Source organism: Aethalodelphis obliquidens, unplaced genomic scaffold (genome assembly GCF_003676395.1).
Source record: "Aethalodelphis obliquidens isolate GAN/ISIS:26980383/991018 unplaced genomic scaffold, ASM367639v1 scaffold36, whole genome shotgun sequence".
Lineage (NCBI taxonomy): Eukaryota > Metazoa > Chordata > Mammalia > Artiodactyla > Delphinidae > Aethalodelphis > Aethalodelphis obliquidens.
In genome coordinates, this window is record NW_020837980.1 from 8,069,066 (window position 1) to 8,095,825 (window position 26,760).

At 37.4% G+C, this 26,760-nt stretch overlaps 1 protein-coding gene across 5 annotated transcripts in view; it reads right to left on the bottom strand.

The window, feature by feature from the left end:
* Window positions 1-26,760, bottom strand: part of IRAG2 (inositol 1,4,5-triphosphate receptor associated 2) — a 48,728-nt gene that overhangs the window by 18,309 nt on the left and 3,659 nt on the right. For 3 of the 5 annotated variants that reach the window (XR_003437782.1, XM_027129426.1, XM_027129423.1), the window contains exons 2-13: window positions 23,291-23,352; window positions 22,121-22,201; window positions 21,458-21,554; window positions 18,778-18,925; window positions 17,928-18,009; window positions 8,269-8,315; window positions 8,100-8,164; window positions 7,836-7,943; window positions 5,617-5,687; window positions 2,370-2,427; window positions 189-243; window positions 76-103 (exon numbers count right to left, since the gene is read on the bottom strand). Coding sequence is in view for 4 of the 5 variants with exons in the window: in XM_027129426.1 (XP_026985227.1) it covers window positions 76-103; window positions 189-243; window positions 2,370-2,427; window positions 5,617-5,687; window positions 7,836-7,943; window positions 8,100-8,164; window positions 8,269-8,315; window positions 17,928-17,951 (456 nt within the window). In the remaining variant the exon portion in view is untranslated. Of the gene's footprint in view, window positions 1-75; window positions 104-188; window positions 244-2,369; window positions 2,428-5,616; window positions 5,688-7,835; window positions 7,944-8,099; window positions 8,165-8,268; window positions 8,316-11,329; window positions 11,414-17,927; window positions 18,010-18,777; window positions 18,926-21,457; window positions 21,555-22,120; window positions 22,202-23,290; window positions 23,353-26,760 lie in introns of those variants that run through there. The other 2 variants (XM_027129424.1, XM_027129427.1) reach the window with 2 other exon arrangements.

Consider the following 26,760-nt stretch of genomic DNA (forward strand, 5'->3'; position numbering starts at 1 on the left):
GCAGGGACTGCAGGCGAGTGAGTCTGAAACACGTATTTGTTTTACTAAAGGAAAAAACATTTGCTTGAAACTTACCTCCACCTCCTTCTCATTAGCAGAAGTGCTGTAAGATAAGAGAAAGAACTTACTCAAACATAGTTCAACAGAAAAGCAAAAAATGTGAGCGTGCTATATGAGGAGGAGCTTACTTGTCACTTTGTCTAAAGTTAACTGACTTCACAGGAAGAGAGGAAACAGCAGCGCCTATTAAAAGACAATAAGATAAAAAAAAAAAAAGACAGTAAGATAGTATTTGGTTAAACAGGCTTGACAGCTACAGGCACATTCAATCCAATGTTGTTAGGGCCTCCCTCCACTCAACAAAGGCGTTCATTGAAATATGTCCGAGAAGACTGCCAGCTAATAATGCATTTGCTTAAATATAAGATAACGTTATGCTACGCTTTGGGGATCACGATCATGTTGAAATTATGGGCTCACACTTCAGTGCATGAATAGTCTTTGAAAACCTGAAGATGTCTCAGAGTCAAGGAACAGCCCAACTTGTTCTTTCTGCTTTTGCATGTTTATTTGATTTGATTCCATGGTTAAATGCATAGCTTCATCTGGTACCCTGGTTTTCCTGCGGACCAAGGATTTAAAACCAGCAACTTTTATGAGATCTTTTATCAGGCACTTTTCTAAGTGCTTTACACATAATTTCTTCAATCCTCAACAGCCAGACTTCTCTGGTGGGTACCGTTCTTACCTACAGTTTATAGGCTAGGAAACTGAATTGCAGCTTACCTAACTCACACAGGTATTGGGGTAGTAGTAGTAGTAGTACTAGTAGTAGTAGTAGTACTAGTACTAGTACTAGTAGTAGTACTAGAACAATAGTATAATAATAATAATACTGCTAATAATAACAGCAACAATAAACATGATATCAATCATTTACCACAGGTTTACTATATGCCAGTCCCAGAACAAAGCTCTTTATACATATTAATGATACTCTTCATGACTACTTCACAAAGAAGACAATAATAGGAATTAAGAGCATTAAGTATAGAGTTGAAAAGATCTGGTTTAAATCCTAGCTTTTGTGGACAGAGAATGTGGCCTGCCATTCAGTAAACAAATGATGCTGTGGTCATCAAGCCATCAGCCATCGTAGATGTGTAGCTGCGGTGCACCCTGAGGGGATTTAAGATGGAGAAAAGCAGGATACTGTCCCTATATATCAAAGGAATGATTTCAATAGGCCCAGACTCTTGCATCTTCCCATACATAGAAAAGGGCTAAATTCATTAACTTGAGATGTCTGGGGTTTTTTTATAATTAGCAGTTATCTTTTGATGTTGGACTACCTGGTGGTTTTTTGTTTTGTTTTGCAAAATCTCCTGTATGTCCTGTCTCTTCCCTTACCTCTTTGGAACAGTCCCTCAGAGCTATCTGAGAGGCTATATCCCAGGCTTAAGTCCTCAGTAAATCTGTGGATAAAACATAATTCTCAACTTTTAGGTTGTGCATTTTTTTTCAGTCAACTCTTTGATCCTTAAAACTAAGTGACCTGGAACAGGTCACAACTTCATCAAACCATCTACAAAATAAGGATGATTTTTCTATAGTAGCTAACTTTTATGAGAACTTTTATCAGGCACCTTTCTAAATACTTTTTACATAATTTCTTCAGTCCTCACAGCCAAACTTCTGTAGTAGGTACCGTTCTTATCTACAGTTTATAGGCTAGGAAACTGAATTGCAGCTTACCTAGCTCACACAGGTATTGGGGAGAACTAAATAAAACTATGCATAAAGAGAATTTAGCCTAGTAATTAGTACAGTCTAATTTCATAAAGGGTACTTTCTTTTTTTTTTTTACTCATCATTTCCACTTTGCAGATGAAGAAATTAAGACTCAAGTTTAAATAGCTTGCCAAAGTCACAGCAAGTAAGAGAGTGACCAAGCATACAGTGAGTGACTCCAAAGCCAGAACTCTATTCACTATTCCATCCTAACAGAAGGGAGATGGGGAGAGAAGCATATTAGCACTCATTCTTCAAATACTGGCTTATTTGCTTTTAGACAGAATAATAAAAAAATCTCAGAGTAGAGCTTAGAATTTGCTACCAACATTGGCATGGTTCTTAGTTCACAATAGGGCACTAGTTATTACAAGACCTCTGGGCTTAACAGGCAATGCAACATAAATACGGCCTTTTGAAAACGCTACAAATTGAATCAAAATCAGTTCTATTTGGCTGATTTTATCTAGAGATGCAGAGTTGTAGATGCCATATCTTTACTCAGAAAGATTTCATCCATAAAACATACCAGCAGGGAACAAAAGTTCACATGGGGGTTGGAAGAGAACATTCCTTACCTCCTGCCACACATTCTTTTCTGTGCTCATTTATTGTTTCTGGTTCCCCTTTGGCTTCCTAAAATCATAAAGAGATTTTATTGCTAAACATAGAGTGGAAATCCTTCATAGCTAATCATTTCTCGACTTCCTGTCCTCTCCTGCCTACCCTGTTCAAAAAACACTCTATAGTATGCAAAGAACTGTGCTAGGCATTCAGAAGGAAAGAGGACTGACTCCAAGGGGGTTTCTAATCTAGCTGAGGCATAAAAAACAGAAGTACATGAAAAGCTGCAATCACGATACAAGTTACTTCAAAGCAAACTAGGATTACTTGCCAAGTAAATGAGAGATAGATAAATATGTGCTTTGCAAAAGGAAGAGAGCAACACCATGGGTTAAGAAGCATGGAAAGTCTCTGCAGACAAGGAACAAGCTGGAGCTTGAGGGAGAGATAGGACTGAATGGATGAAGAGGGGGCGCGGTGATCTAGGACTATCACACGCAGCTTTCCAGATGGATTGTTGGAGAAATTATGGCAAAATAGCTGCTAAGATTGTGCTATGTTTGGCTTTTACTCCATCTGAATATATTTTAAGGTCACTGACCCACTGTCCTACAAAGGTATCCATACGAGAATCACCATAATAGGAGAGTTGCTCTATACTGCCCGGGGAAATCTAAAGGAGAAGCTATAGGTATACAATTATTTTAGGATAATTATTATTCAACATTCTCAGAAATTTTCCATAAAAAATGAGGCCAAGACAAATTTCCTTGGTAGGGCCCTTGACACCATGTCATGTAAGTTCTGGACAACTGTAACAAATGAAATAATACAGGTAAAACACTGGATCATCCTTATCAATATTTACATACTCCAGTTTTTTTAATCCCCCCTCGACCCTGTGACATCTTCTAGTTCCTCATCTCCCATTTGTGATCAGTGAACTACTCTGCCCCTGCACCTAACGCTCCAAGGAAACTGCCCTCCCCAGTTATCAGTGAGCTCCCTACTGCCAAATCCAATGGATAATTTTCAGCCTTTATCATTTTTTTTTTTTTTTTTTTTTTTTTTTTTTGTGCGGTACGCGGGCCTCTCCCGTTGCGGAGCACAGGCTCAGCGGCCATGGCTCACGGGCTCAGCCGCTCCGCGGCACGTGGGATCCTTCTGGACCGGGGCACGAACCCGTGTCCCCTGCATCGGCAGGCGCACTCTCAACCACTGCGCCACCAGGGAAGCCCTAGCCTTTATCTTATGTGACCTCACTGTAGCATCCAAATCGATCTATAATCCCCTCCTTCTTGAAGTTTTTTCATCCCTTGGTTCCCCTTTCCTGATGTCCCTCCATCACTACAAAGCTCCTTCTTGGTCTCCTCCACCATTGCCTTCTCTTATTAGGTAATGGAATCATCAAGAGTCCATTATCCTCTGTGCTCTCTCTCTGCCTGCCCTCCTTCCTTGGGGAATCTCATCCACCTGCTTGGTTCTTTGCTGGTAACTCACAAATATGTGTCTGCTTCTGAAAGTCCCACGGGTGAGCTTATGAATATGGGTATAGAGTTATCTATAAAATCTCCTTACAGGGTATTAACGATGTCTCATATCAACCTGAAACTTGACTTACCTCAAATTAAATTAAATTAAATTTACCCCACAAATTCTTCTCACTCCCTCCTACTCTCATGTTATTCTATTCGTTCCGTGGGTTAGGCCAGAAACCTGGGTGTTGACCTTTTCCCAGACCCCTGATTATCAGTTACCATGTACTGTGAATGCTATACCCCAAGTATCTCTCAAATGAGTCTCATTTTTTCCATCATCACTAAATTCATACTATCTTCATTTCTTGCCTGAATTACTACTATAGCACTCTAACCAATTTTCCACCTCCATTACTACATTTTCTAATCCATTATTTTTTTAAGTTTTCTTTCTTTTTTTTTTTTTCTTTTTTGAGATGAGCTAGGAAAGACTAGAGGACTTGAATTTTCCTCTGTCCATTTTTTATAAGGGGCAACCACTTTCGGCATGTGGGCTAGCCAACACTACGCTTTATATATACTTTACACTACAAAGAATTATCCCAAATCACATATCCAATTACTCCACTCCCTTCAGATAAGAATAGTATAAAATTTTTATCTACCTTATTACCTTCAATGTATACAGGCCACAACCTTCTCTTAACCTGAGTTAGTTGCATGAGTCTCTGTTTCTTGTAATCAAATAGGCCTAACTAAAAGAATGTTTATACACTGAGGGGAAAACAATAATAATACACACACACAGACACACAGACACACACCTCCGCACATAGAATACAGAGAGGGACTGATGTATAAATATGACCCTTAAAGGAACGTAGAATTGCCCATAGTCTGTAAGTTACTCTTCAAATAATTATAAATTCATACCAGTGGCGATATGCCTTCCCTTTAAGGAAAGGAATTTAATTCTTTTTCTATAAACATTTAAATATTCATCCTTATAATGTTTTATAGCAGTTTGCCACGTACCTGTATAACATTCGATACCACTCACTAGGAACCTCCTCCATGACACCTCTTCTGTCCTCTCACCCCAACCATTTCTCTTTCATATCGCTGACCAGTCTAATTACTGAGTAATTGTATGTTTCTTCCATTAATTATAACACATCTATAAGATAGATATCACTGTTTTGTTTAGCCTTATTTATTAATGCCTTCATTTATTTAAGAGTACTCTACAGATAGATATTTAGCTTGTTTCCAGCAGATCTTTGATGAATAAATGAGTGAATGAATGCATGAATGAATGAAAGAAAAATCAGTGTGGAGTCAGGAGGTCCTACCTGAGTCTACTGAGTGACCCTGGATGGTTTGGACTCAACTTCTTCATCTATACGATATTAGTATAACTAAATTCTATTAACCTCATAATATTTTGAAAGGATAAGATGCAATCGTGCTTTTAAGAGTATTTTGCAAACTTAAAGGGACAGTTCTAAATATCATTGCAACATACCATTACTTTTACTGTTAACATGCATATATTTCCTTACCTGATTTTTTTTTTTTTTTTTGCGGTACGCGGGCCTCTCAGTGTTGTGGCCTCTCCCACCATGGAGCACAGGCTCCAGACGCGCAGGCTCAGCGGCCATGGCTCATGGGCCCAGCCGCTCCGCGGCACGTGGGATCTTCCCGGACTGGGGCACGAACCCGTGTCCCCTGCATCGGCAGGCGGACTCCCAACCACTGCGCCACCAGGGAAGCCCCTCCTTACCTGATTTGACATGATTTTTTCTTCATTCACAGAGCCTTGGAGTGCAATATTTTCAGGAGCTGGACTTCCACCTATAAGAAGGAGGAAACACATCAACAGTGTTGGGGGGAGGGGGAGCAGTAACAAGTAAAAGAGGAAGGAATAGTGAGGGTGGCAATGCGGGCGGAATAGTAAGTGGTAAAGTGCTTAACACGTGAGACAAATTTTGTACTAAAAAACTTTAAATGTGTCCATTCTAAAGTTCCCAAGGAAGCTAACCATATAAGATTTCTTAACAGAAATGAATACCTGTATAAATGGCCTTCAAACAGTAGGGTTATTAAAATAAAAAGCAGCTACTGCTGCTTTTTAAAATCAAACACATTACTAGTATAATTGCAGAAACTGAATGAAAGGATGAACAATTAGTAACTTAGTAGCTTTTTTTTTTATAGATTGACAAACAGGTTTTTAACAATTATATATGCAAGGCTGATAACAAAGTATATCCTTCCAAAACACAGTATCTTTCTAAATAAAATGTAATCAAACTAAGAAGAAAAGATGCACTTTTAATTTATGCCATTCCTTTTTGTAATTTCCCTTTGTTTATTTGTATTGTAATGTACTTGATGATGATTTTCCTCTTCACATGATCCATTGTCCTGACTTTAGTTCAGTGCAGGCACAAAGGTCAGCGGCTATAGTCAGATTTCGTTTCTTTCTTTTTAAGAAAACAGAATAGTTAAAGGATGTATTAGATATTTTTAATTTACATGGAAATAAGAGCAAAATGGTAACCCCTTTCTTCAGGGATATAAAATTTTTTCCCTATGGAAATTTTATTTTAGTTCTTTAAAAAAAAATTAAAACAGGTAGTAGATTCATATGGCCCATAAATGAAAAAGCGTAAAATTGTTTTCCAGTGAAAATTTTCCCTCCCATCACGCCTGCCAGAAACCTACTTTACCTCCTCATAGACAATGTTACAAATTTTTGTCTAGCCTTGCAGAGATATTTTATATATACACAAAAACTTTTTTCTATTTTTTTCCCACAAATTTTTACATGCAATACATAATGTTTTGTACTTTGGCGTTTTTCCACACAAAAAATAGTTCTTTGATATCCTTCCAAGAAAAAAGTTTCCTTATATATGTTTTACAGATGTATACTAGTATTCCATTACATGGATATGCCAAAATATGTTAATTAGTCTTCTACTGATCGTTAACTTGTTTCCAATATTTTGTTGTGACAAACAATGTTGCAGTAAATAAACTTCCATATACATCATATAGTATGTATGTACTTAGATCTACAGGATAAAGTCCCAGAAACCAAATTGTTTTATCATGGAATATGTACATTTAAATTTTGGGTAGATATTGTCAAATTCCTCTCCATACTAATTACAAGAATTTACATTCCCTGCAGCAGTGTATGAGAATTCTTTTCCCCCCAACAACCTTACCAACAGTGTGCAGTCAAATTTTTTATCTTTGTCTACATGACAGGTAAAAAATAGCACCCTGGTGCAGTTTTAATTAAAATTTTTCTTATTTGGCGTGAGGTAGAATATAAAGATATTCTTCAGTCAACTGAAGGAATGGATTCCATTTCTACAATTTTACAGCTCCTTTAACTTAGCACCTGTATCTCAAATTTAATTGTCCCAATTTAAACATTAGATGAGTTTTCCTTGATCGGTGTTTTTGGTTGGAATGAGAGCCTATGTTTCCCATGAGTGTCAACCGTAGTGATGTCTCACTGGGAACGGTTCAGAATAAGCACTTTATTTTCAGACTCAAATGGCAGAAAAGGATCTAACATGTTATCTAGTTAATATCTGCCTCCTGAGTGGACCATCACTAATCGGTCCATCCTTTTAACCCAGTAGATTCTAATTAGGATTCTGACAATTCCTAAGTAGGTGATTTCACATCTGCATCACAGTTGAGACTCCGGTGTGTCCAATCAATTTTGGCCATAAGGAAATATTTAAATCCCATTAAAATATACTGTAATTTTTATTTTAAATACAGAATTGGAAAAAAGTTGGTAACATTGTCATATAGGAAGGCCATGGTCACCTCTGGACTTCTTTTCTCCAGACTATGTCTTCAAACTTCTTTTATAAAATAGTATTACTGAGCCACTGAGGATGGTTACTCCACTAGCTTCCAAGTTTGCTTAGTGTTTTAGAATGGAAACTCGTCTTGAACCCTTCAACAGCTTACCTTTGATCTTCTTCACAGCAGAAGTTGATCTTTTATCCTCCTCTTTCTCACAGAGTGGTTTACAATCAATGACACCAGAAGCCATATGCAAAATTTCTGATCCAGAATCTATCAACAGGAGGAAACTAACAGCATGAATACTATGCAAAAGGATTATTTGCTTATGTCCTTTTCATTTGCACACACCTTAGCAGGTCACAGAACATCCAAGCTTATAGTTATAATACTAACACTCTATTTTTATATCTTTTCTAATCTACTCACCACTTGAAGTTACAGTACTCTCTGTGGATGAAGTGTGTCCAGGAGATGGTAGGGTGGAATATTCCCTGTCAAAAAAGTAGAAGTATTTTAGAGTGTCTGGTCCAAAGAATTCTCTTAGAAATTAACTGAATATGCGGCAAAAGTCATACACAGAAACAAACAAGCAAACCTGGACTGTGGCAGGCTCTCAGAATATAAGCGTTCAACACCATTCTCCTTAAGATAAAAAAAAAAAGAGAAAGAGAAACAAGTTTAACAATTTGACATTTTCCATTCCAGAGAAGTTGTGTTAAGCAAACATTTTCATACAGTTTTAAATGAACCCATATTTGCTTTGCTCTTCTGCAGAGGATATGGGAATGGGATGGTACAGGGCAGACTGATATACATACTTCCTCAAAGCTGTACTTGCAAAAAAAAAATCCAATTTTAAGTATACTTACGAGTCCAATATTTAAAGAAAATTTAAATTCTTGGGCAAAACAAATTCTAAACTTAAAGGGCAGATAGAGTTTATATCATGAACTTAAGTTTTCTTTAAACAGAACATTCTAGGTGGGCATAAAACAACATTTCTATTTATGGAAATATTACTCAACTTAAAAATTTTGGCCTGTTGATTTAAAAATGGTTCTCAATTTTCTAGCTAGACACATAATACATTTTAAAGTTAATCCAATTCTCAAAGATCTGAGGGATTACATCTACGTCAGCACCTCTTACTTGGGGTTCAAAAAGAACTTAACAAAACTGTGGTCCCAGCCTTCCAGGGCAAGCATGTGAAAGTCTCATTTGAGCTTCTTAACGTTTATCAAGAGTTCCTAATTTGGGGGGAACTTCAGGAGATTAGGTTCACTTATTCTCTTTCAAAAAATACAGTGGGAACACATGTTCCTCTTTAATAAAAAGTTTTTCTATTCAATAATAAGTATATTTTCATTATCATTTGGTTTATTTAGGAAAAAATATAAAAATTTAATAAATTAAAACTGAAATCACTTGGACATATCCAAAATATGCACAGACAATGCAAAACTGAAGACATTTAAATATTCCATAATCAAACACACAGCTTCTTGTTAACTGGCGCAACCAACAACAGGTTTCAATGGAGGGATGCCGTATATCATAAACCGTATTTAGAATCTCTCCAAGATAATACTGACTATAGTCACAGAAAGATAAAGGTTTAGCAAGAGTTTGCTGAATGTATAGTTATCCAATACAAAAAACAATAGCTTACATCTGTTCAGCACATTAAAATTTACAAAAGCCCTTTTACGTATCATCTCATTTAATTCTCCCAACAACCTTATGCAGTGGGTTTTACGAAAAAAAAAAAAGATTTACTTATTTCAGGTAAGGAAAGTAAAACCAATGAATAAAGTAATTTCTCGGGAGTATTCAGAATGGTGGTGTCAGCCTCTAAACAGTCTAAACAATCAGACTAAATACAGTCTGATTGTAAACAGAACTGTCTTCATTGTAAACAGAACTGTCTCTGAAATACCCTAAGGCTATTGGAGAGGCAGACTTCACAATGATTGTCTTAGACTGGTAGATAATTTGAATATAAACTTTTAAAATGTTCCCCTCAAATGTTTAGAAAACTCCACAAACTTGCACAGCAAGAATTTACACCTAATCCTCCTACATATAAATGTTGGGCAATCTTCTCTTTTATTTCATTTTTGTCCCTGCTTTAAATGTCTTTGTGTCAGATTATATGTAACTGAAGCCTCTTGTGACATCAGTTTAATTTTAAGTCAACAACTTTCATCAAAGGGCCAGTTTGTGCCAGAAACAGTGAAAGGCTGTTTCTGGCACAAAACAGAAAGGTTGGAGAGACCAAAAACACATTCCTTGTCCCAGAGGAGCTCACAGGCCAGTCAGAAAGACAAATATGTAAAACAAATACTTCGTAAATTATAAGCAGCATTCCACAGAGGAAAGTAACATGCACAGAACAGAGTAGGGTAATATTTGCATTAAATTTTGAAGAGAAATTATACCTTATACTTCACAGGTAGTTAAATGATATTGGCTCTATCCTTAAGATATTTAAATAGATTGTACTAGTAATTAGTATATGCTTATTTAACTATCTGCCAATATATATGTAAGAAATGAAGCTATAAAAATATGAAAAAATTAAACATTCTTCAGTCTCATTAAGTATCCTCCATAAAAGTCAACAAGGATTGACTCCTTAATAATAAAAAAATCAGGCCCATTTAACCCTCTATAACATACAAATCTGTTATTATGTGTGGCTTGAAAAAACACTTATTACTGTGCTATAATTAATAATATATATTATATATAATAACTATATTGCAGTAACTAAAAAGCTAATTTTGTCAGAAAAATATTTCTTCTTATACCAATCAGAGTCATGAATACCTGTATTTGAATTTAAGAGGTATGAAAGAGAATGCAGTTATTTTCTATTCAATTAAACTGATTTCCAGTATTAGGGGAAAGGGAACACATTATTTCTGTAAACTTTGTTTTTTAAAAAAAGTTTATTATTTAAAGTCAAAATAATAATAAATATAGCAAAAATACAGTTTGCTTTCATTATACTAGAAATAAATCTCATTTGCCATATGGTCTGTGTAAAGCCCTTCTTTTGTCCTATTTTTTATATGTGAAACCTTTTGGTAAACATAAAATATTTATTGATTAAATAACTAACAATTCTGTGATTTTCGAGAAATGGCATATATTTTTTAGCTGTACATTACTACATTGTTCTGCTGCAAGGATATTGGATATTATTGGATATTACTCCCAATTCATTAATCTTTATAAATCTCACTAATCAGAAAACAACATAATATACAACATATCTCAATCTTAATTTTTCATACATTTGGTCTAACATTTTTTTCCTCCTTACAAGAAGCAGCAGATAAAAGAAGGAGATTTTTTTCCTTCCAAATTTAGGGTTATAGTTAATGAAAGTTGAAGATATAGCCCCTCAGGGTGTCTGTACCTGTGAAGGGGGGGTGAAAAATAACTCAGCAAAAACTTTCTACAATTGTGCTCTTTTCTTCCAGTTTCAAAAGGCACCCCTATTTAAACCCACAGGAGAACCTAACACACACAACAACTGTAGGATCTGGGCAGATGATAAAAAAGATAATTTACTGGATATATTTGAAAACCAAGGAAAATCAAAAAACTGACTAAAAGCAAGAAAAAGAAATTTCAGAAGAGAGACTTACCTACATGTAGAAGATTGGCTCAAGTCAATGAGTCTAACATATGCCGACAGCATAGAGCAGGAAGCATGTTCTTCCTGTTTGAGCCATTCAAATATCAACCTGCATAACATTTACATGAAAATCCGTGGTCCAGCCCATTTGCTTTTGAGAGTAAAAGTCTAACGTAGGGTGGGGTAGTTAAGGTACTCATGGAACAAAGCGAGACATTCTCCCACGGGCTAGATCAGCAAATGCAGGATGCATACACACATATTCTCTCTCTCTCTCTCTCTCTCTCTCTCTCTCTCACACACACACACACACACACAGCAGTATTATTTTAATATTTAGATAGAAAATATGAAGAACAATAAGAAATAACTTCTAAGGTATTAGTAAGGGCAATTAACAGGCCTAGATAATCTCCCAGGGTTACTCTTCTAGATGAAGTGCTATTTCATCCTTAGATTTTTATGATCAGAAACCCTTCCACTAATAAACATTCATGTTACCGATGTAATTTTTACTTTTAGATCCATTTTAGACAATTGACGTTGCTCAAATAAACTAATATGATTTTCTGAGAAAAGAAGAAAAACCGAACAAAAGGAGTCTATATAGACTTATTTTATTCTAACTTAAAAAAAACAAAAATGCCCTTGACTTGAAGTTGGTTTCAATATTCTAAAAAGAAAAGAAGGTAAAATTAAACATCAAAAGATTACAACTGTTATAACCTAAATAAAACGAAATTCCTTCACAAGTTTTTTGGGGTTTTTTTTGCAATTTCTAACTAAAAGGACACCACACCTTCAGATCCACAGGACATTCCCACCACTTTGAGGTTCATTTGTAATACAGTTATAAGCCAACTTCTACATGTCCCAGTTTTGCAACTGGCAATGTTATTTATTCTCCAAGTTTATTAAAGCTGCACCCACACACAGCTTGAGAGAACAGGACATACAATGGCCAGAAAATCTGAGATACTTTAAAACTGATTCTGTCCTTTGCCTCATAAATCACCTTCTCCTAGTGATAGTATATCTTAGGCAAAAACATGTAATGACATGAAGGAGACCTCAAAGGGATGGCAAAGCACTTAATATTTAGTATATGTGATTTTTTTAAACAGCCAAAGAGAAAACAGAAATTCATCTTCCTATCCTCTGACCTGTATCCTCTGAGCTTCACACTGCTTATAATTCTGATTCTGGGTGATAGTTACAGTTGCTATTTTCTGAGTGTTTACTATGAACCAGGTACTTTATATATGTTATAAAGTGTCTTGTTGGGGTCAAATCTGAGGTTGGAGTAGGTAGAGGGGAGAATCAGTTTCATTGTCATGTAATTTTCATGAAGCTTCTTAATTCTTGGAGTGTTTGGGGACAAACACAGGTACCTAATCACAAGTCCAGTTTTGCAAAGTCCCAGAAATCCTTTGGTTGCTCTTCAGACTCAATGGTGGGAGCAGTGAATAAGGAAAGATTATAAGGAGAGACAACTGAGCCCCAGAGAGAAATTGCCAAGAGTGAGGAAGAACTGAGAAAGTTGGGCCAAATGAACAGCTGGGTCTAGCTATAGAAGGGAGCAGCAATCCCTGATTCAGTGGGAGACTGTGCTACTAGCCAGCCCTGCTGGATTATATACTTTCCTTGAAAAGTAGAGGATAATTTTAACTGCATCACAAGGAGTCCACCCAACACCACAGTAGTACCCAGCTCTGAAGGTGCTGAAACAAGAAGTGAGAGTCATCTCCCAACCGACCAGGAAGAGGAGATCACCAAAGGTCCAGACACAGCGTTCCAAGGAGGTCGACCGTGGAGCAGGCAGGGACTATGGACAGTGTGGGCAACAAACAGAAAGGACTGCAGAGATGTGAAACCAACTACCTTCTCCAGCGATCTCTCAGGAGGTGAAGTGTCCTTCCCTGGGACCCACAAGTTGGTGAGATCAGAAGGACACTGGGATATACTGGTAGGCACCAGTATAGAGGTTCTTGGAAATGCTGAGAAGGGACCCCATGAATCAAAAAGGCCTTCCTATTCATCAGTAAGTGGGGAGACAGAGCACTGAGATTTGTCTCTCCTCTAAATATGACCTACTTGGTTTGTTTCCCTGGACTGGTTAGGCCAGAATTCAGCTGTTGCAGAGATATATGGGTATATGTATATGCATAATATATGTATATGTGTATGTGTGTATTTGAATCCTGAAAAGGACTCTGCAAAGTAATATCTCTGTTTCACAAGGGAACACACACAAACTGAAAGAGGTTAGGCCACTTGTCCGAGTTCACACAGCTAATAAGTAACAGAGTCAGCTTAAACCCACAACTGCTTAATTCCAAAGCCTATGCTATGTGGCTAAAAATTCTAGGTCATGACTGGGAAATATTTCAAATAAATACAAAAGTAGACAGGATAGAATAATTACCCTTTGTGTACCCATTCTGCAGGTTCAACAATTAACAACCTATGGCCCATCTCCTTTCATCTATACCGTCACCCACTAAACCTACCTTAGCATTGTTTTAAAGCATATCCCAGATACCATAGACATTTCTTTCATAAATATTTTAGTCTGAGTCTCTAAAAGATGAGGACTGGAAATAATTTATTTCCTTTCTTCCTCTTTATGCTAAAATATCCCAAATAAATAGATTTCACTGGGTCATTAAAGTAGTTCTGTTCTCCCCAGGAATGTCCCAAACTGGACCCCAAATTATTTTACTAAGACACGTTCTTTTTGAGGTATTAGTCTTGCTAGAGTCCTTTGGTCACCCAAAGATCCCCTTATGAATACTGATGTTCACTCTTATCTCCTATTGTGCTTTCTGAAAAAGATGCTAGAATATAGCCTCCTCTATGAAAATGGGAGAGGAATTAAAAAAATAAATCTAAGGTTCTCAGGAACACCAGACAGAAAGCAAGAGGGCGAGACTGTCAATTCAACAAGTCCACTGGGTGCTCACTCAATGTTTTAAATAGAGCCTGTAGGGAGTACAAAAATAAATAAGTCAATAGGCATTCAACAAATATTAATAGAGCAGCTACTGCATACCAAATCTATTCAGGCTGCTAGATGCACAATGGTTAATGGCCAAAGGCACTCTACACCAAGTTTATAATCTGATACAGGAACATGTTAAGAAAACAAAGAACTACAATGTAACCAAAATATAGACGAGAGGAGCACAGAGTTACTGGGGTCTAAAAGAAAAGAGTGAACTTATTTTTTTCCTGAGTGCTACGGTTGAGAAATGAGGAAAATGAGGCCTGAATGACAAGACTTTTCCATAGTAGCAGAGAGGTCGAACCAGGGAAAACCCTCACTTCTTGACTTCTAATCCATTACGATTTCCATCTCAAGAAGGACTAGAGATGCTTGATGGTAAACATTTCTCACTACCACAAAAGGTTTTATGGAACACTTGGTTTTTGGAATGGGCCTTGATAGTCAAATAGAATTTGACAAGTGGAGAAGTGGAAGTGTTCTGGGCAGAGAAAACAGCATAAACAGCTTTGTGTCACATATTCCAACGATACAGACCACCTGGTTTGGCTGACATTTAGGGACAATTATAAGGCATGGATGGGGAAAGGATGGAAAGGTAGGTTGCAACCAGATTAGAGAAGAGCTTGAATACCAGGGCAAGTTGTTTGTTTTGAAGGCCCTCAAGAGTGATGAAATTCCAAGAGTTTGAAGCCAAAGAGTTAGGAAAACACAACGATTTATGGGTCGCTGGGACAAACACGGATTATATGCTTTGTAATTTTAATTTCATGTTTCATCCTAATTCTTATGAATGAGAATGCATAGATAAGCATTATCTAAGGAGAGAGTTCTATTTGTTTAAGAGATGGGTGGGGGGCATGAAGGGGTAGAAGGTGGGGATTTACTCAAGGGACAGGCATGAGGGAGTCAACAGGCTGCCCTGATTCCTCAGTGGAGCAGAGGAAAAGGGAAACGGTGGACATTGGTGGGAACAGCCATGGAGTGCAGCTGACAGATTAGTTCCTGGGGCCTATGGAAGAAATGGCACGGAGGCAGCAGGAAAACCTTCAGGGAATCTATACATTTCTGCAGGAGCATTTAACAGGAGTTTGTCTTGTGATCTCTGTTCGCTCTACTTCATGGGTGTGGAGACAAAATAATTCGGTCACATATCCTAATGAGAGTGGATTAGGAGCTCCTTTTAGATACAAAAGGGAGCAAATTTATTTCTTAGCCAAAAAACTACTTTCAAGGTAACTAGGAGTAGTTATTATGATTGAAACGTCTAAATTCAGTGTTCTCAGAGGAGTTGTAAGAAGGGATTAATCTTTGAAGCTATACAAACTTGAATTTGAATCCCAGGTTTGCTACTTACTAGCTGAGTGATCCTGGTTAAGTTATTTAACCTCTCTGAACTTCAGTTGCCTCATCTGTAGAAGCAGAGAATACTTACCATTCAAAGTTGTAGAGAGAATTAATAACATGGCACGTGGAAATGTTTTCCTACAAAGTACCTGGTACACAACTGATGTTGGTTCCTTCCCCTTTCTTGGTGAAATCAGTACCAGATAAAAGGGAAATTACTAACAACCAAACATCCTGTAAGCTTCCAAGTTCAACTTCCTTTATTAAAACTTTACAAGAACTGCTAAGGAATAGCAAAATAGATTCATTTCCTTTTTCTTTCCTTTTCTCAGCTATTCAATAGGATGGGGTACTAAGGAATGGAAAAATGTGAGATACATACACTTAAAAGAATAAGAACAACTCATATAAATCATTTTTTTTAAAAACTCATTTTTTAAAATGGACAAAAGATCTGGGTAGACATATCTCTAAAGAAGATATACACATGGCCAATGAGTGCATGAAAAATGCTCAACATCATTTGTCATTAAGGAAATGCATATCAAAACCACAAGATACCACTTTACATCCACTAAGATGCCTATAACCAAAAAGATAGACAAAAAATAATAGATACATGTATATATATAACTGAATCACTTTGCTGTACACCTGAAACTAACACATTGTTAATCAACTATGCTCCAATATAAAATAGAAATTAAAAAATCAAATTTAATTTAATTAAGAAAAAGATAGACAAGTGTTGACAAGGATGTAGAGAAAATGAAATCCTCATACATTACTGGTGGGAATGTAAAATGGTGTAGCTGCTTTGAAAATCTGTTTTGCAGTTCCTCAAAGTGGTAAACATAGAGTGACCATACGATGCAATAATTCTACTCCTAAATATATACCCCAAAGAACTGAAAACATATGTTTACACAAAATGTTTTACACTAATGTTCTTAGGGGCATTATTCATGGTAGCCAAAAAGCAGAAACAACCCAAGTGCTTATCGGTGGTGAATGGATAAACAAAAGGTGGTATATTCATACACTGGAGTATGATCCAGTCACAAAGAGGAATGAGGCACTGATAACAGGCTACAACACAGATGAACCTTGAAAACATTATATTAAGAAAAGGAGCCAGTCACAAGAGGTCCGTATTGTCTTATTCCATTTATATGAGACATCCAGGATAGGCCGGTCTATAGAGGCAGAAGGCAGATTAGTGGCTGCCCAGGGTGGAGTGGGGTGGCGGATAGGGCTAGACTGCTAGTAGGTGTGAGGTTTCTTTCGAAGGGGATCAAAATGTCCTAAAGCTGATTGTGGTGATGGCTGCACAACTCTGAATATTTTAAAAAACGTTTAATTGAACAATTTAAATTGATGAATTGTTTGGTAGGAGAATTATATCACAATAAACCTTTTTTATTTTATTTTATTTTATTTTTGCGATACGCGGGCCTCTCACTGTTGTGGTCTCTCCCGTTGCGGAGCACAGGCTCCGGACACGCAGGCTCAGCGGCCATGGCTCACGGGCCCAGCCGCTCCACGGCATGTGGGATCTTCCCGGACCGGGGCACAAACCCGTGTCCCCTGCAACGGCAGGCGGACTCTCAACCACTGCGCCACTAGGGAAGCCCAATAAACCTTTTTTTAAAAAAGGAAGAGTGATGGATTTCCAGATTCTGGAACAGAATGGTCTGCTCCATTTGACTGAGAAGATCACGTTCCCTCAGGCTCAGACTGCTGACCAAGGAAAGTGCTCCAGGCACATCTCCACGACCTGGGGTGTTTGCCTAAGTGCCCTCAGCTACTCAGTATTCTCTTCTTGGGTAGAGAAGTACAATTAGCATCTAACTGCAGCAATGGGTACTCCTTGGGCTTTGCCTTACTCTGTACAGCAAAGTACCAGCACCTCAAAGATTATCTAGCCTTTACCTCGAGAGAGTCAATGAGACCTGAGACTCCTGATAGCCAGTAGTGAATTTAAGTCCCAAACCAGCCTGCCTTTCAAAAAGTTCAGCACACTTCATCAAAATCTCCATTTGGTTATATATCCTTGAGTTTATACTATAGAAGGGGTAGAAATCCCCCCAGATGCCATCAAAGGTTGACATTTCTCATGCATCTGAATTCTGTGGTATAAGACTTGTACTTGCCATAAGCGTCTCTATAATACTTAAACAAAACAAAACAACACCATAGAAGAGGGTCAGGATATGGTAGAGCTAAAAATGAAGTTGAAATATAGTCCAATACTCACTTCCATACTTGGGTCATTATTCATCCTGATGCAACCTGAAAGATCTGTTCCTGGGTGGGGACCACCTGTAGGGCCTGGACACCTAATAATAGACAGTAAAGTTCCTTAATACAGGTGGAATAACTGCAAATTTCAGCAGATACCAATCTATCACATAGTTCCCCTTCCCTGCCCCAATTTTACCGAATTTCTAATTAAGTTCATGTCTTAACGGAGACATGATGAAAGAGAGCTCTAAGCTCCATCAGCGAGAGAGGTTATAACCATAGAGAATCTAGTCCCAAATGAAAATGAAGTATTTGCAATTCAGAGTCTTGCTTCCTGACCCTCGATACAGAAAGGAAATTTCATTGGGGTGAACAGTGCTCACAAACTCCACTGACATTTCTGAACTTTTCCTAAGGAAGAAATGTCTGTGTACTTAGAAAGGTGAGTGAGCTCAGATGAGCTTTGGGAGAGGGTATGTGCGAGCACAGGGATAGAGTCCCAAAGACTTGTTCACCTGGAGTGTGAAGGAATAGAAAGATGATCTAAACCTAGCTGAATGAGTTAACCTAGCAGTACGTAGTATATTCCTAAAAACTGGGAAACATTTTAAGTAGCTTAATTTGTCTTTTACACTTTAAGAATGGATATCATGAAATTCAAAAGAGCTATAGAGAAAACTATAAAGGTATCTTTGTTTTAAAATTGTCAATTTTCAGAAAGTTAGAGAAGTTACACAATAAAAATTCCACAATAAAGATGTCGTGATGTCAAGATATGAAACTTTTACTGATTAAAAGTTTAGGCAATAGGAATAGGCCACCCACGAAAAGTAGGCCAAGTGTATTTTGCCCTATGAACTTACTTGTGCCTTCCAGTCACATCCAAAGCACCTTCCTCTACTTCTCCATATTTGGGCCTTTCACGTGAAGCATGGATTCGGTTGGCTACACATGAGAAAGGTGTCAATTCTAGTCTTGGAATTGCTGTAAGACTATCCAGATACAAGGCATCTGCAGTAGAACAGAAAAGAATAAATACAGAAATTAATGGTTCAAATTATATATATATACTATTTCTTTTCCTCTTGGGAGATTAGACCATTTCTGAAAAAACAAAAGTCAGTTCAATTCAATTAACATTTTTTTTTGAATTTTTGAATTTTATTTTATTTATTTTTTTATACAGCAGGTTCTTATTAGTCATCCATTTTATACACATCAGCGTATACATGTCAATCTCAATCGCCCAATTCATCACACCACCACCATCCCCCACCACTTTTCCCCCTTGCTGTCCATACGTTTGTTCTCTACATCTGTGTCTCAATTTCTGCCCTGCAAACTGGTTCATCTGTACCATTTTTCTAGGTTCCACATATATGCGTTAACATACGATATTTGTTTTTCTCTTTCTGACTTACTTCACTCTGTATGACAGTCTCTAGCTCCATCCACGTCTCAACAAATGACCCAATTTCGTTCCTTTTTATGGCTGAGTAATATTCCATTGTATATATGTACCATATCTTCTTTATCTATTCAATTAACATTTTAACATTACAACCCCCCACCCCCTAAATTTTGATGCCTAGTTATGAGGGGTAGAAATGTCAGTTATTTTTTTAAGCAGGTGGTAGGGGTGAAGGAGGAGAAACAGAAACCCTTACCTAGTAAGCAACTAGAGGGGTCAATAACAATCTGCTACCAGGGGGCAAAATCCAGCCAGCCTCCTGTTTTTGTAAATAAAGTTTTATTGGAACACAGACACACCCATTCATTCAGTATCATCCAAGGTTGCTTGTGGGCTACAACAGCAAAGCTGAATAGTTGCAGCAGAAACCGTACAGCCTGCAAAACCTCAAATATTTACTATCCGGCCCTTTACAGAAACAGTTTATCAACTCCTAAAGAGAAAAACAGTTCGACATTGTAATTGTAAACCACTGAAGAGTGCAGGAAATAGGGTGACAATTTTTCTTTTTTTGAGGAAACTGTCTTGTCACATTTTTCTGAGTATAGGAAGCAGCAGAATTTAATAGAAAAAACATAGGCTTTGAAATTAATCACAATTTTTAGTTCAAATCCTGACCCTGACACATAAACCAGGCGTGTGATCTCGGATAAATAACTAAACCAACTCAGCCTCAGTTTACTTACATATAAAGTGCCACATGGGGACTTCCCTGGTGGTCCAGTGGTTAAGAATCCACCTTCCAATGCAGGGGACTCGGGTTTGATCCCTACTTGGGGAACAAAGATCCCACATGCCTCAGGGCAACTAAGCCCGTGAGCTGCAACTACTGAGCCCACGCGCCACAACTAAAGGGAAGTCCACGTGCCAAAATGAAGTGCCCGTGCGCTGCAACGAAAGATCCTGCTTGCCACGACTAAGACCCAATGCAGCCAAAAATAAATAAAGAAAAATTTTTTTAAGTGCCACATGACCTTAGGCAAATTATTCAGTGTTCCTGCTAACTTATCTTTAAAATGTGAATTACATTAGCATCTACCTCACAGGGATATGGTGAGGATTAAATGAATTAACAGGTACATGAACATACAGGTCTGCAAATTACTCAGTGTTCCTGCTTCCTTATCTTTAAAATGTGAATTACATTAGCATCTACCTCACAGGGATATGGTGAGGATTAAATGAATTATTAGCAGGTACGTGAACATACAGTTCTGAGAGCAGAGAACTGTTCCTGGCACATAGCGGGCACTCTTTCAGTGCTGCCATAGTATCGTTACCATCACTGAGTTAGTGTGGGTAAAATCGTCTCTGTAAAGCACTTATCTACTGTCTGACACAAACTGGCCACTTGTTAGTAGTGGTAGCAGTTTTCTCTCTTCTGGTTGAAATGATCTACAAGTCACTCTACTTGCTTCTTATTCCTTCTTAAATTTATTTTGATAATCATCCCATTTCTTTTGTCATTTCAGAACCAACCATTAACTTTTGCTTTCAAGCACATCCAGGTTGTGATGAGAGAAACCACCACTTTCAGCGTTTCCTAAGATAAAGTTCATTCTCCTTAGACTGGCATTAATAGTCCATGAGGTGACCTACAACATGCTCCAAACTGAAATTCTACTCCATCCTGACCCAAGCCCTCTTATCTCCACAGTGACTTATCCAGCATGGACTCTTCTCCAAACACTTAAAACTTTTGCATTTTTTTCCCCCCTCATGTCATTCTCCCCAGTTGGAATACTTTTTCCAAGCTTTTTGCTTTTCCAAATGCAGCCCGTCTTTCCATGCCTGGTTCAACACTCAATTTCTTCTACAGAGCCTTCTCTGAACCCAGGTCTTACTTCCTTAATAGTCTGTGAGCTACCTTAGTACTCACTTTCTAGTAAACATAAAATAGTGCCTTGCACAGAGTAGGTGGTCAAATATAAGTTGACTGACTGAATTCAGGGATAAACGTCTAAGTTTTCAACATTTGCTATATAATTGTGATTAATTATTTTCCCTCTCAAGAAGAACCCCACCCCCAGCTGTGTCTGACAGGGTATAGGACAGGGTCTATCCACGCTTACCCAGCAGAGGTGTGTACCAGCATGTACGTCTGAAGGTCAGGGGTAGCTGATGTATTCTTGCTTCTTGACCACTATATCGTTTATGGCAACACTGCTTCTGAACAGAATATCAAGTACTATTAGCTTTCCAAAGGGCTGTAATATATTTCATAATCTCTCTTCATCTCCAAAATTAGAAAGAATATCACTGTTCTCCCGCAAGAGAGTTTGAGAAGAAAATAAATGACATCAAGTAACAAAGTTTTCATGCTTTGGATCAAAAGGGACGTAGCTTATCAGTAAAAATGTAATTCTTGTTAAAAATCACTCTTCAATAATTTAACAGAAAGATAACATCAATTCCCAATAATCAACACTTTCATATAAACAAAGGCTTTGAGGAAAGAAATATGAGTGAGGGGCAAGTTTAGTTATATAATTCTTCTTCATGATACCGTAATCAAAAAGTTTTAAATAGTACCATTTCCTAGGGCCTATCAAAATTGTGTGTGTGCACATGATAAAGAAAAAAATAGGTATCTTGCTTTGTCTGATACCCTCTCAAGAAAATCAGTATAGCTTAGAATTCTAACTTTCTAATACACATTGGACTTAACTTTCTATTTTGGCATAATAGGAGATTCACAATTGGCAGTTAAATAGTTTCAAAAAGCTTAAACTCACCAACTGTTCCTGGAGAGGTTGATGAATTCTATCCGTGCAGGACAAGGGATCGTAGTGAGGAAATTCCTCATCTAAACAGCTCTGTCATAAGAAAAATGGTGGAGTGCATTCAAAGACAGAATGATGGGAGAGTGACAGATACAAAATACATTAGATTTAAGATGTGATGCTACCTGAGAAGGAGAAAATGGACTAGTTCTTTATCTTGTATTTTTCATTAAGGGAACAAGTTTGTAATGGTAAACCTCTCACTGCATTTTCCCCATTACTTGTTCTAGGAATGAAATCCAAAGATCAGGAACAGGAAACTGAATGGCTTTGTCACTGAAATCTTCAAGCAGAGACCAAAGAAGCTTGTTGGAGACATAACTCAGAGAGTGAAAATGCTGTCTGTGAAATTTCTACAGCAATAAAATTGCGACTTTTGTCCAAGAGGTAGATACATGTCTATCAGTTACATTGTAATAGAAAATTGGTGTTCTTGAGATGATTATGGAGATTTTTCCAGTTCAACTTATTGTAAGGGGATTTTTAGGCACTCTGCCTAGCTTAATCTCCTACATGAATTTTTTTTTTCTCCTTAAACAGATGTGCCTGCATTATGCCCTAGAAACAGATACATGCAAATATCACCCTTTTCTCTTTCCTCCTCCAGCCCCTTCCCTCCAGTGCCAACCTTGCTGTTCCTTATGTTCTTTATTTATGAACAGAAAGGAGAAATTCACCAAGTGTCAGAAGAGAAAGAAATACATTTAACTGTACCATGGATATCTTGAGATATCCAGACAGAGAGGAGTTGAAAGTTTAATTCAACTAGGAGAGAAAAGAGACAGCAACCATCAAAGCCCACTCAAGAGTCTCAGAAAGGAGGTGCCTAAGACTAGCAGACTGGCCCTTTGCTAACAGATACAGTTCTGAAATGCTTCCTCTCTGAAAGATGTTATTAGGAGCCACGCACTAATGTGCATTCTCCTCTCCTGTTTTGCTAAATGCTTTCAGTGCATAAGAAAACAAAGTCTACCAGAGCATCTTTTCTAACTTGATTATTTAATTTTATGGCTAAAATTATTATATATTATAACTTAGCTTCAAAATCTTAACACCAACTGGACAACTTGCCCACAGTAAACACATATCACAGAGGTTTGGGTCTTTTTGTTTGCTTTTTACCTGAAACAGCAAGCCATGGAGTTGTCCTTTAATTAACTTCTTTCTTAGTGACTCAATTGTTGCTATAAAGAGAATTTATAACCAGATTAATATGACAATTCGTAACCCCCTTTTCCCTTAGTTCATTTTGTAAACTTTTTTTCCTAAAGATTTTTTGATGTGGAAAGATTCTTTGATGTGGACCATTTTTAAAGTCTTTATTGAATTTGTTACAATATTGCTTCTGTTTTGGTTTTTTGGCCCCGAGGCATGTGGGATCTTAGCTCCCCGACCAGGGATCGAACCCGAACCCCCTGCACTGGCAGATGAAGTCTTAACCACTGGACCGCCAGGGAAGTCCCATTTCATAAACTTTTAACAGCTTTCAATTTGAGGCCTGAGGAAAGGAAAGAGAAAACAACGGCTTCTGAGAATGACGTTCTCAACTCATGACTCGTGAAACTGGGAAAGCAGAAATAAAACAGGTAGGAGCAACTAAACCATTATTGCCCTTGAGTATTTAAAATTAACCTTGATAGATGCAAGTGAATTATCTTCTAGAAGTGAGTCACAGAATTATTCATGCTAAAAAGGGAATACACCTCAGAGGTCACTCGGTCCAACCTCCTACCCATGGGGAAATTGTCTCTTCAGTAAGCCTCTGCTTGAGCTACAAGCAATGGAAGCCCTGGAAATGGAGCCATAGAAGCCCAGATTCCTACAAGTAGGTCTGGGATCATGAAGACACTGATATCCAGAAGATTTAAGTGGATAAATGGTTATTCGTGGAGCCGAGATCAGGCTCATAGGACAACGCTCCGTTCACTATACTCTTTTGTGAAATTAAAAATATGTGTCTCTCTACTTAACTGAAATCTGCTTCCCAGTAACTTCCAAATTGTCCTCTCTGGAATAATGAAAGTGATAAAAATACCTATTTAACTTCTTAAGTTAAATAGCCACATATTACTTATTTGACAATCTATACCCTTTGAAAGATAGCCAAGAACCAGAAAATAGGCTGAAATCTTTGGAACAACCAAAATAGATGTTTATATCCGTGCCCTTTATCCATGTGGCAGATCCTCACGGTTCACTCAGACAGTGGGCTCTGAATTTATACATAATTCTCGCAAGCTTGACTGTTTTCTCAGCCCACAGATGATTAAAAACAAAAATTAAATGAGGGTACGAAGCTCTGTTAGATGGAGGTGTATTAATAGCTGCCACTTAAAAAAAAAAACCCACTAACAGCCAGGAAAATTAACAGCAGATACTCTGGTGTCCAAAACACATAGAAATCTGGTGCTTCTTATTTTAAAGACCAACCGTTTTATATCTCAGTAGCCTGAAGAAATTCTGCGCCATGAAAATAATGCTAATACATGTGGAAATTACAGAATCTAATTATAAATATTTTTCAGGGATAAAGAGCTTGAAAAGCTTCAATTATGTGGAAAATTACCCATGTGAAATTTATTTTGTAAGAATATTTTTTTGTAAAAATAACATTTCCCAATTAAGCTTGACAGTGTTTATGAGGCCCACAAGGAGGAAAATATATTTTTAAACTATTTCCAACATATGTAAGTTAAGAAAAATTAAACTCTTAATACTTAGAACTCTAGTAAAGATTCAGTTTTTAAAAATTCTCTGTGTTAACTGTATTAAGAAGTAAGGCTCTGTCCTCCTCCTGACCTATATCTGAGCAACAGCAATCAAAGTTTTCAGAAGTGGCCAACATTATGCTTCTGAAGTTGTGTATCTCAAAACACTGTCTTTGAATTTCCAAATTAAGCTTGTGTTCAGAAGAAATAATGAGTTAGTATAAGACTGTCTAAATTGCCCATCTGCTTTCCCACCAGGCAATCTTGATTTTTAGAAATAGTCCATCTCAAAACAAGTTCCAAGTTGTAAACCTCATTTCAACAGATGTTTTGTGCAATGGGTAGCAACTATTTTCATATGTTTCATAAGGCGAAACAAGCTGGCTTATGACGTTAATTTGCATGTACCTCTGCATTCTTCTTTATGTGTTTGGAGTTGGACCTGCCATGTCTCTACGGCATTTAGGTTTCACATGGAAGCAACTAAAACAATGGCCACTGTTTCCCCTGCTGTTGCCATCTGTGACGTAGGATGAGAACAGTCGTCTTGGATACATTTTCTTTGAAGGAAGCTGAGATAAAACAACTTTCTAAATGACTATGCACTAAAGCTTTCAGGCAAAGGCCCTGCGATTAATTGGCTGCTGAAAATCAAAACCATGATATTGAGCTGTAATAATGTTAGGTATCAATAAGCGTTGACGTTTATGGATTATGGGCTTCATAACACTGTAATATAACGTGTTACTCAATGTTCTATAGCATTGTGCATTACAAATATTAAAGTTCATTGAAATCCATAGACTAGAAGAAAATAATTCACAACACACGTATCTGTCAAAGTTCTTGTAGCCAAAATATATAAAGAAAAGAAATCCTACAACTCAGTAACAAAAGGACAAGTGACCTAATTTGAAAAAGGGCAGAAGACTTAGATACTTCACAAAGAAGATATACAATGGCTAATCAGCCCAACAAATTAAAATCACAGTGAGATACTCCGTCGTGTAGAGAAAATGAAAAAGACTGACATCACCAAATGCTGGGGTTGTGGATACCTGAAACTCCCACACATTGCTGCTAGGAGTGTGAAATGCTACAGACTCTATGGAAAACCGCTTGCAGTTTCTTAAAAAGTTAGAATTACAGCTCTACTATGATCTAATATCTCTGCTCCTAGATATTTATCCTAGGTTAAACAAAAACACAGGTCCACACACAGACCTATACACAGATGTTCATAGCAGCTTTCTCCCTAACAACCCAAAACTGTAAATATTAGGTTGGCCAAAAAAGTTCGTTCGGGTTTTTCCATAAGATTATGGAAAATCATCTTGGCCAACCCAATCATTTAGATGTCCAATAATAGGAGAAAAGATAATCAAATTGTGGAATGTTCTTACAAAGAAATGTGGCTCAACCATGAAAAGGGCATCCCATTGATAAATACAACATAGATAAGTACTACGCTCAAGGAAACACACACACACAAAAGTATATACTGTATAACTCAATTCTAGAACAGCCTAAACTAACCCACCAGTGATAGAAATCAGATCAGTGGTTGCTCCTTGTGGTGGTGAAGGTAGAAGTGGGGAGGAACTGTTTTCGCGTACCGAAAAACAAACAAACAAACAAAAAACTACAACAAGAACGAAAACAATGGGGCTTATAAAATAAATAGGGTTAGGAAGAGACCACTAAAAATGTATATGCAACATTGTAACCAGAGCGCTAACAAGCACAATTAGTAGTAGTACTTAAAAAGATAACATGGATCACTGAGACATGCAACTTAAAATGGCTAAAGGCTGACTCCCAGGATGCTAGAAATGCACAAAAACATTGGAGTGGAAATGCTGGTGACACTTTAAATGGCACAGT